We start from the raw sequence: 10,743 nt of genomic DNA, 5'->3' as shown, positions 1-10,743 counted from the left end.
CAGCCTTTGCCACTTTTAGCCTGGACTATATTGCATCAGCCTTCTAACTGGTTTCCCTCTGCCAAGAGTCACTCTTCCACACCCCCCACCCACCCTCACTGGATCCTCAGTTACTCTTCGTTTTCTAAAAAGAAAATCAGACCTTTTTACTCGGTCACTAAACCACTTTTAATAGATCCCTAGTATCTCCAGCAAAAAACCCTTCAAACTCTTTAGCATGATTATTATCCAAGACCTTCCAAACAAACCTCATTCAACCCCTTTGGTCTTATCTGCACCCAATCTCTCTCTTACTCACACACAGACTGCATACCCCTACCCCACCAAGTCCCAGCCGTGTGATTCAGGACTAGCCCTGTTTACTGAACTTGAAGTCTCAGTGCCTCTGCTCATGCCATGCCCTCCAGCCTTGTCTCCTCGGCAGCCCAGTGCAGACACCCTGTCACCCGTGAAGCCTTTCTCTGATGTAACTGGTTACTCATCCCATCTTCCACAGTCTCCTGACACTTGGTTTGTACCCCTGTTATAACCCAGTAACAAAGCCCATTTTGGAAAGAAAATAAAAGAAATGCAAACTGTGGTTCTCTCTGTGGTCCAGGAAGGGGAACTTGGGGGTGGACTGGAACTTATATTTTTCCCTTGACACCTTTCTGAACTGCTGTATTATTAACAATAATAAATCTGCTTAGGAATGTGGTCTTTTACTAGAGTTCATGGTATACTTGTCTGTGCCCTATACCAGACTGGAGAGTCTTTGAAGGCCAGAGCTATATTCCAGCACTCTGGGTTTGACCTGGTGCAACTGCTTAACACATGATTCTGGAATTGAATGTTCTGTATACACTTAAAACTTCTCCCCAGACCCACAGTCCTCATCTTAAAAGGCAGCATTTCTGCCGAATGACAGTGACCTCTATCATCTCACACAAGCAGGGAATAGGGTATTCTGGGTTAAGAGAAAGGGGGTTCAGATGCCAGACCCTTGGACATCGCTTTCAAAGAATGGAGGAAAACCCCCTCAGAACACTGACAGTGGTGATCAGAATTCAGTCTCGCTTCGATGAGTCAGCAGGCACTTCTGAAGCCCACAGGGCCTCAGAGTCATCAGTATATAACACTCCCCCCTCTTTTTAAGACCATAAATTCTTACACAGTGCCACATTTGTGTGGAAGGGCAGATTCAGAAGCAGTGCTTGAGAATGTAGCATCAAGAAAAGCAGCTCTGCTGGGACCAAGCTCTCAACCAAATGCCCACCTGCCGCCCAATCTGCTTACTGACGCTCAGCCCCTGGCTGCCCCTGTTCTGTCTGCACCTAAAGCATGCTATCCTGGTCCTTTTACCGCCTGGGGCCAAAGATCCTATTTCAGAGAAGGAGGTGCTGAATCTGTCAGAGGAATTAATTAACTGTGCAATACTATATCCCAGAGGCCCAGCCCTGCCCTCAGGGATCAGCTTATGCCCAGAAGAATAAGGACCAGAAGCCCCTGAAACTTGATCCCTACTAGTGTCATCATAGAGGCTATTTTTATTCTTATCAGGCTGGGGGGAAGGGATGCAAAGAAACTGTGGTCTAGTGGTTAGAGTCGCCAAGTGAGGGGCTCCCTCAAACGGTTCCTAATCCATTGTCCACTGCCCCCCATTATGTGCACTTCATGTGCTTTCAATTAACAAAACATAGGGTCTTATATTCAGAAACAGATATAAAAGAGAAAGTATACTTAAAATTGCGTGCAAAGGTTTTGAAATACGTGAAGACACCAAGAAGAGGACACCTAATGATGGAGGCCAAGATCTCCTGGAGGAGGGCATGGCATCCCACTCCAGTATTCTTGCCTGGAGAAGCCCATAGACAGAGAAGCCTGGCAGGCTACAATCCATGGGGTTCCACAGAGTCGGACACAAACGAAGTGACTTAGCACCAGCACAAGAACAAAAGGACAGTGTATTCTGTATCCTCCTAACCAGCACGGCCATGGCCTTCAGGCTGCTGAGCTTCTGAATCATCAAATAAAGGTGACGTTGGGTCCACTCTAGTGCTAAGTACCACATATATTCTAGTCTCTGAAAATGGGTGATCGTCATTATAATATGTGTGGTAATCTGAGAGGACAGCAGCAGTGCCATCACCTCAGCAACATTAAGGCAATGAGCAACCAGCCTGTGGATTACTTAAGGACCCCAGTGGCCCCACAGCTATGGCAAACATATGTCCTGGTTTTTCCAAGAATCTCAATTTCAAATATTCTGTCTGGCTGTCCCTAGAAACCACAAAAATGTTTCAGAGATTCTAATAGTTCACCAGCCCAAATATCTCCCAGATCATCTGTTACACCCAGAAACAGCACAAAAATTTTTCAGAGTGAATCTAGATTTTGGTTTTGAAAACACACATAGTCAATGCACCTAGAGCTATTCTGAACATATCTAATCTGGGCTGGAGAGTCAGGCTGGACTGGTCATATTTTCTCCTTCCTGTGCTCTAGCATTTGTTCTCCAGGTCTCAGTTTCCTGCAGGAGAACTCCATCCTTCCCAGGATCCTAGTGCTCAGTCCCCATAGACCACTCAAACACTTACCCGCGGGACACTGACACTTGGAGGTTGTAGCAAGGGAGAAGAGGCTTATCTGACAGCTCAAACATAAAATTATCCTCTTCCACATCATCTCCTTCTTGATCAGAGCTCCCAGGAGGATTATGGAGGAGGTCACAGGCAAACCCGTCTTTTTCCTCTGTAAAGACATCATATAGGGAATTAGTACTTAGCTACATGCATGATACCACAGAAAAGAAATGCTCCAACAAGATACAGATCCCTGGTCGGGGCCAAATATCTCTGATCCTTGGGAGGGCATGTGAATGTTCTAGACCCTGGAGGTAGTGCTTAGTGGCCACAGATTCATTATACTCCTCCACCTTTCAACTGGGAGAAAAGCAAGGAGGTGTGAAGGATGTGCTGCCCGACTGCTGGAGAGAGAAGCCTAAAGACACCATCAACAGTCAAAAGCAAAGGAAAATACTTGCCCTTCAAACCGCAGCTTTGAAAGCTGCCTGCCTGCCTGCATGGGTCCCCAGAAACCCAGTGGCAGGGACTAGGCCTCTGACCTTTCCTAGCTGCACGTTCGGGTATGGCCTGTTCTCCTGCTCCAGGTTCCCCCAAACTTAGGAGTAGGCACCTTCCTCAATCTGGATGAGCACTGGATGACAGCCACAGATAAAGGCTCACTACTCTTTTGACAGAGGAAGGCTCAGGTCAGAGCTAAGGACTTGGGAGCTGGCAGCTCTGTCAGAAACTCTGTGTGCATCCTGAGGACAGGGGAGGGAGGGATGGTAGCTGCCAGATGGGGGCTGGGTCCCTTTTGAGTGTGAGCAATACCAGAAGAGGCGACAGTGCACATGGGGGCTTCCAGCAGGATTAGGACAAAGCAATGGAGGAGAAAGGGAGCTTGGGAGAGAGAGAGTTGAAAAAGTACCCAGGGTGATAGAGGGCTAATGATGGATGGCTTTGTCCAAATCAATGGCATCTCTTGATTTTGGCCACCAAGTTCTGAGTCTGGGAGAAGCACGGGCTGGAGTGGGGGGTGAAAGGGTCTGTAAGCTACCAGCAGGTGAAGAAGGGCTACCTCCATTGGGTCACTCCTGTCTTTGAGAAGAATCAGTGATACCCAAAGCAGATCCCATACATCTGAGACATAGACCAGGGTGGGAAGCACCCACTTAAAGCTTACCCAACACAGAACTGCTGTAGAAGTCCCAGGAAACGCCAGGATCACCCTCTGCCCGGCCCTGGAGATCTGAGAGGTGATCTGATGAAAGAAGAAAAGGCAGTGAGAATATGGGGTAGACTAAAAGAGGAATCTAGAAGCAAAGTATATTCATTTGGCATTAGGAGAATGGGCGATGGGAAGGAAGGACCACAAGAGGGGCCAGGAGCGACCCCAGAGAGATCTGCTATCCATCAGAGTCTACAAACCAGTGCCAAGAGCCAAATCTAGCCCACTGACCAACTGGGTTTTGGCCCAGTGTTTTAAACCTCCACAATTTAATTAACTTTTAACATTTTAAAGTTGGGAGATTTCACTTAAAAATTCGGATTTCCAAGTTTTCTTGAAAAAAAAAAATCAAGAGATCTGGCAACACTGTATCCACATTCCTGCATGTCATCAGTTGGCTGGAGGGAGAGGCGACATGTGTGTTCTCCAGTTCAGCAGGCCCCACCCAGCCTGCCTGCTCTCTAACATGATCAGTCTGAAGGCATTTAGGCCTGGGACCCCTTCTTCAAATGATGTAGGGCATTACTCTGCAAGCAAAATCCTAGATCCATCCCAGGATTTCAATCCCCTGCTGGTCACAATGTTCATATATCCAATCGTGATCTTGCCAATTCGAAGGAAGATAAAGAAAGCATAATTCCTTCTGTCTCGTCTTTGAAAACATGGAATGGGGCAGGGGATGGCCAAGTTTATCCTCATGAAAACCTATTGCTTCCACAGCAATACCCAAGAGAATTAAGAACAGTTATTGAAACAAAAACTTGTACATGAATGTTCCAGAGCAGCTCTATTCACAATCTCCAAAAAGTGGAAACAACTCAAATGTCATTCAACTGATGAAGTGAGAAACTAAATGAAGATTAACAATGGGATAGTAATCAGCCATTAGGAGAAATGAAGTACTGATACATGTTACCTACAACATGGATGAAACTAGGAAACAAGGAGGCTAAGGGGTTAGGACTTAGCGCTTTTTCTTTTTTTGAGTTAGTGGCTTACAGGATCTTAGTTCCCCAACCAGGGATTGAACCCGGGCCCTGGCTTACATTGGGTTAAGCTCCAAGTTCTAACCACTGGACTGCCGAATTCCCTCTCCCTAAAAAACCATTTCAAGCCACCTTTTGCTTACACAATCTGAGAAATGCCATCAGGCCACCTCTTAGCCTCTCTGTTTCCTAGCTAAGCATCATCTAGATGAATTGTTTCACCTCTTGGCTCCATGTGGACAAAAAGCAGAATTCCATGACAAATTCAACTGTGTCATCTGTGGGCACATGGCCCAATGATTGCCAATGTGCCACGTAGTACAGTTGGCAAGCTGATTCAGCTGTGTATGGTTGCCACCTGCCCTCAAGTGACACCTGAGCAACAGGACAGGAGAGAGTCCAAAGGTCACAGTTTGGGTGAGGGTGCCCCCTGAAAACCAAATCCCAGGAGGAAGTTGGCAGCTACTCTTAAAGGAGCAGAGCTAAGTCCCTGGAAGGAAGGCACCAGCACATTCCAGGATACCTTCCCTTTGGGTCACACATTCTATCAGCAAAAGTGCCCATCAGCTGTTGGGAGATACTGAAAGAAGTTTGTTTTTTGGCAACCCCCTAGGAAATGAGGAGTTTCTTCTGAGAGGAAAAGACAGTCAGAGAGTAATGGCTGAGGAGCCAGAGTGGAAAATCTTTCATCACATATATGATATCTTTTGAGTATTCCATGAAAAACTCTTGAGGTCCCAGATGCCAGCTTATCTCCTCTTCTGTACCCTATGCCATTTGGGAGTTGGAAGTAATTTCTTCCAAAGGCATCTGTCAGGTAAGTGACTATATTCGGTGCCTCTCCCTGCACTATCTGTCCTGGGAGATAAAGGAATGAGATTGTAAGTTCCAAAAGTCAGGGACCACATCTGTCCTGTTCATCACTGTCTCCCCAGTTCCAAAGCCCAGGTGCCTGGCACAGTAAGAGCATAAGAAACACCATGGGGGAAGTGAGAGCAGGGAGAAACTACTACAAGGCGAGACTATGAAGTCAAGGGTTTGTTCAGCCTGCGCGTTAGCACATAAGCATTCAAGGGACTGCGGCCACCAGAGGACTCCAGCAGAGCAGTCCTCGCTCACCGCACTCCTGGGGCTCCTCTCTCGGACCTGCCTTCAGAGGCCCCCAGGCACTCATCTAATTCTCCTCACTGACAACAGATCACTGTCATTTGCAGGTGAATGTGCATTTTGAGACAGCCCGAAGTCAACTGGCACAGACAAAGATGCCAGAGTCAGAACTGGCCCACAAGTGGTGCACAAAAGGAACCGGCGAAGTCTGCTTGACAGGGCAGTTCTGAGGCACGTTTCCACACGTGTCTTCATGTACAGTCAGGATGAAGAGTGAGTACTTTTCCTTGATTTTTCCCTTGTTCTCCCTGGAACTTTGAGTTCTTTTCTCTTATCCTTGCCTTCAAAAAGTACCCTCAGCCCATCAATCCTGCTTCTAGGTATACACCCCAAAGAATTGAAAACTTGTATTCAAATATTTGTTCATGTGCGTTCACAGCAGCACTAGGCACAGTTGCCAAAAGGTGGACACAACCCAAATGTCCCTCCACTGATGAATGGATAAAAGAAAACGTGATCTATCCAGATGAGGGGATAGTATTCACCATTAAAAAATGCCACTATGTGGACAGACCTTGAAAATATGATGCTCCATGGAGGAAGCGAGCCTCCAAAGGCCTCATATTGTGTGATTCCCTTTTATACGAAATGTCCAGAATGAGCAAATCCACAGAGCAGACAGGTGGTTGCCAGGGGCTGGGGTGGGGTGGAGAACAACTGCTCACTGAGTGTGGGGTTTCATTCTGGGGGATGAAAATGTTTTGGAGCTAGATAAAGGTAGTAGTTGTCCAACATGGTGAACACACTAAATGCCACTGAACTGTTCACTTTAAATGGTTAATTTTATCTTACATGAATTTTGCCTTGATTAAAAAAATATATTTTTAAGTATTGAATGTGAGTGGTGGCCCTGGCAATAGAAGTTTCTCTATTTCCGAGGGTCCCATGGTACCCCTGCCCATCTCCTACACCCAAGTCACCATGAAAGGGGACATGAAAGGGGAGAAAACAAAAAACAAACACTCATCGACAGGGGGTCATATGTCCGAGGTCTCTGGTAGGAAAAACAAAAACCTGTGATTCAGTGACCTCAAGTGGTAAATTGCTAACCCTTTCACTGGTGGAAGGAAAAGCAGTCCTGAGAGTTCCTCCAGTGCCCCAACCCAAACTACAACAACTCCCCCTGGCTCCCACATTCTTTCTGACAGAGGACGAAAAACCAGTCTGTTTTCCCTTGGTTGCTGCTGCTGCTGCTAAGTCGCTTCAGTCGTGTCCGACTCTGTGTGACCCCATAGATGGCAGCCAACCAGGCTCCGCCGTCGCTGGGATTCTCCAGGCAAGAACACTGGAGTGGGTTGCCATTTCCTTCTCCAATGTGTGAAAGTGAAAAGTGAAAGTGAAGTCGCTCAGTCGGGTCCGACTAGTAGCGACCCCACGGACTACAGCCAACCAGGCTCCTCTGTCCATGGGATTTTCTAGGCAAGAGTACTGGAGTAGCTTGCCATTGCCTTCTCCGTTTCCCTTGGTTAGGCTGCATATTATTCTTTTCTTCAAAGGGTCAAAAGGAAATTAGTCACATGCCTGCCTGTAATCAGGCCCAAGAAGGAGCTCTTCCAAAGGCCTCTTGGAAGGTTTGGATGTCTTGGTTCTCCAAGGACAAGGATGAGAGACAAAGGGTTCACTGTCTGACCTCCAGTGCCCAGAACTGTACCTGAAACTTAACAGGTGCTCTAGAAACACATGGGTGAATGAACACATGAAGAAGCAGCACTACGCCCCTTAGGGTCTCAGGAGACGTGGGCCTCATGCTAAGCCAAGGCAATGGAGGAAAATCCACATTTTCAACCCACACGAATCACCAGCGTCTTCGGCTTTACAAAAGAATTCACTACAGGATACCACTCTTTTGTGTATTCAAATGAGGATTTGATTCCTCGAGTTTTCCAGGAGAGGAGACTTGCACAAAATGAGGGACGCTGTACACAAGGCGCAACCCTGATGCTGGCTCACCGTTTCCGCCCTTGACACCCTACAGGGACTCGCCTTCATCTGCTGCCCAGTGGGATCCCCACTAGGGGAGGAAGAAGACAATGGATCTTTGGGGAATTTGGTCAGGGAAATGCTTGGGGATGAGCAGCAAAGAGCTTTTTAACTACCTCAGCCAGACAGGCAAGGTAAAAAGAAAGCCAGAAGTCCACACTGATGTACTGAGGTGTAGCAGTTGGGGAGGTGGGGCAGAGGAGGGAACGGCCTCCCCAACCTTCACCCTCACGGTGCTTCCAGCATCCACTCTCCCCCGTGGGTTCTGGAGATTCGGGGCAGGGGAGAGGTAGGGAGCTGATACGAAACAAGAGAAACACTCATTGGAGGGATCGAAAAAGCTCCTGGTGATGGTTACTCAACATCGTGAATGTGTGAAACGCCACTGAATTGTTCACTTCAAAATGGTTCTGTTAGGGGAGTTTTTCCTCAACCTTAAAAACCCTAAGTGTTAACCTCTTATCCCCTCACGACAGCCTTTGAGCTCAAGTCCCCCCTCCCGGAGCCTACTGACTGCTGCCAGTGCCTGCTTCCCCAGCTGCCAAGGTCCTAACCAGCTTGAGCACTTTCCCTAATGGCCAGTCAGAGCTCTGCCTTTAATTGGCACTCGGTATTTGCATGGAAAAGAGGTGGCCCAGTTTCAACACTCCTTTCAGCTCCTGGCCCCCATTATGAAGTTATAGCTCCGTGCCCATAAACTTGAGAAACAATGTCAAGAATTGAATGAAGGTGTTCAGCCTGGAGAGGCTAGGAAGTGCCAAAATTCAGGAAAACCTTCCCTTGTGTCCACAGCACAGACTAGAATTCAAGTTAGTTTAAGGAGGCATCGAAGGCTTTCCAGTAGTTGAGATTAGGTAACAGACATGAGAAAAGAGAAAACTGTGTTTACTTCTCATTTTTTAACTACTTCAAATGGTTTCAACATTCAAACTCCTTGGGGATTTTGGAGAAGGGGTCCACGAAGAAAAGACTTTGTGACCATGGAGGTTAGAGACAGCTTTATTTGCACCCAGAGGGCCCCAAGCCCTCAGAAGGGTGGTCTCCAGCCCAAAGAGGCCTCTGGATGAGACCTGCTGGTCAGGAGTGCTTCATGAGGTGCTTTTATCATGTTGAGACGCTCTGGATGTTCCTGTGTGACAGCTTTTCCTGGGAATCGAGTGGAGTACAGACAACAACACATGTTCGTGTGGAGGAGAGTGCAGAGCGATATGTGGGAAGAAGCCACAGAGAGTGGCCTGCCCTGAGCCCCACACAGCCCAGTGATGGTCTAGATAAACTGAACAAGAGTCCTCACTAGCCCAAAGCGAATGCCTAAAGGAGTGTTCCCACATGGCTCTGCCCTCACAGACAGGCCTGGGTCCCAGAGCTGGTGGAGGAAAGAGGCAGTCCTCCTGCCCCAGCCGGAGAGGCTGGGTCTGGCTGTGGGTCAGAAGCCTGGCTGTGGACTGGATGGGGGCAGCCAGGCAGGGGTCAGGGCCTCCCTCACAGTGTCCCATCACTCCCCCTTTCTTCAGTACCTAGAAGGCCCTTCCCACCTAGTCCTCCTTCCATGGGGACCTTTGACTCAGGCTACTACTTTGTTTCTTCCCCCATCATCAGTTGCCTGGTTAACCTGTATTCCATAAACAAATGAGCTCCTGCTTGGGAGCCTAGGACTGTACCTGATGGTGGGGTGGGGGGTGGGGGTACTAAGTGAGGCCACAGCCTGGAAGAGAGGAAACAGCCTTGGGCAAACCCTTGGCCCTGCCAGCTTCCAGGGTAAGAGGAGCTCTACCATCAACACCGAAGCCTCCGAAGAGGATCAGTGACACAACCTCCAGCTCCATCCACCCAGCTTCACTTAGGCAGGCTGAAGAAGTCACTGCTTCAGCAAGGGCCAAGCTGTAATATCACACAGGAGGTGGGGTTCCTTTATTCAGAGGTCAAGTCTGAGGAGATTTCCACTGAGCATGCCCAAGCCAGACTTCCCTCCTCCCACTGCCCAACTTCATAGAGCTATCTAACTGCAGACAAACAGCTGTCATCCACTAATGAGAAAACAAATGCAAGTTGGCTTGTGGTGCTTGCCACGGGCCTTAACACTACTTTTCAAGAGGGGGCAAGTGAGGGAAGAAGAGCAAAGAACAGGAGGATGCACAGGGAACATCACAGTTACCACAGGGTGTGAGGAATAAAGCATGTGGAGGGGTCCCAAGGGTTGAACTTTGATCACCAACAGAGATAAAGTGCAAGTGCAAAAACAAAAGCAAACTGTTAAGTGTCACCTCTTTGCAACTGGCAGACCATTCAAAGCACAAGTCCACACATTTTGCCCCAAACTCAAACTACTAGTGGGGCCACTGTCCCACAGAGAGGCCTACCTCACACACGGAGCAGGAAAAGGGGTCCCCCAGGGCAACCAGGGCCCTGAAGAGGATGCATGCAATGAGGACACTCATAGCACAGGGACAAGAGGAAGCCGCCTGCTGACTTGTTAAAGTTCATAGAGATTTCTGAGTTGCCAGAAAGAAACACATGAGGAGAGCTGATGCCCCTCATAGGAGCCGCTTGAAATGAGTGAGATGAAGGGTGTCTCGGGAGCTCAGGGTCAGAGCCCCGGTAATGAGGTTTTGAGTCTGGGTCATACTCACCACTGAGAAAGCGCTTCATGGTGTCACTGCTGGCCAGCTTCATCGCTGTCTGTCCTGAGTAGGTGGCCAGCGTGGGGTCGGCCCCATAGGACAGCAAAAGCCAGATGGTCTCCAGGTTGTCGTTGACCACTGCATCGTGAACTGGTCTGCAAGGTGACACAGGGTGAGAACAGCAGGGCCCAAATGGAACCTGGGTGTCTAGGCCTCAG

The 10,743-nt window shown here is 48.4% G+C and overlaps 1 protein-coding gene across 3 annotated transcripts in view; it reads right to left on the bottom strand.

The window, feature by feature from the left end:
• Positions 1–10,743, bottom strand: part of BCORL1 (BCL6 corepressor like 1) — a 61,558-nt gene that overhangs the window by 2,824 nt on the left and 47,991 nt on the right. For all 3 annotated transcript variants that reach the window (XM_055438478.2, XM_055438479.2, XM_055438480.2), the window contains 3 exons: positions 10,535–10,680; positions 3,727–3,804; positions 2,577–2,730 (listed from right to left, as the gene is read on the bottom strand). In XM_055438478.2, coding sequence (XP_055294453.2) covers positions 2,577–2,730; positions 3,727–3,804; positions 10,535–10,680 — 378 coding nt within the window. The remainder of the gene's footprint in view (positions 1–2,576; positions 2,731–3,726; positions 3,805–10,534; positions 10,681–10,743) is intronic.

This window comes from Moschus berezovskii, chromosome X (assembly GCF_049115385.1).
Source record: "Moschus berezovskii isolate FMDL1 chromosome X, NW_MosBer_1.0, whole genome shotgun sequence".
NCBI classification, from domain to species: Eukaryota; Metazoa; Chordata; class Mammalia; order Artiodactyla; family Moschidae; genus Moschus; species Moschus berezovskii.
This window is presented reverse-complemented; position numbering and strand designations above follow the sequence as displayed.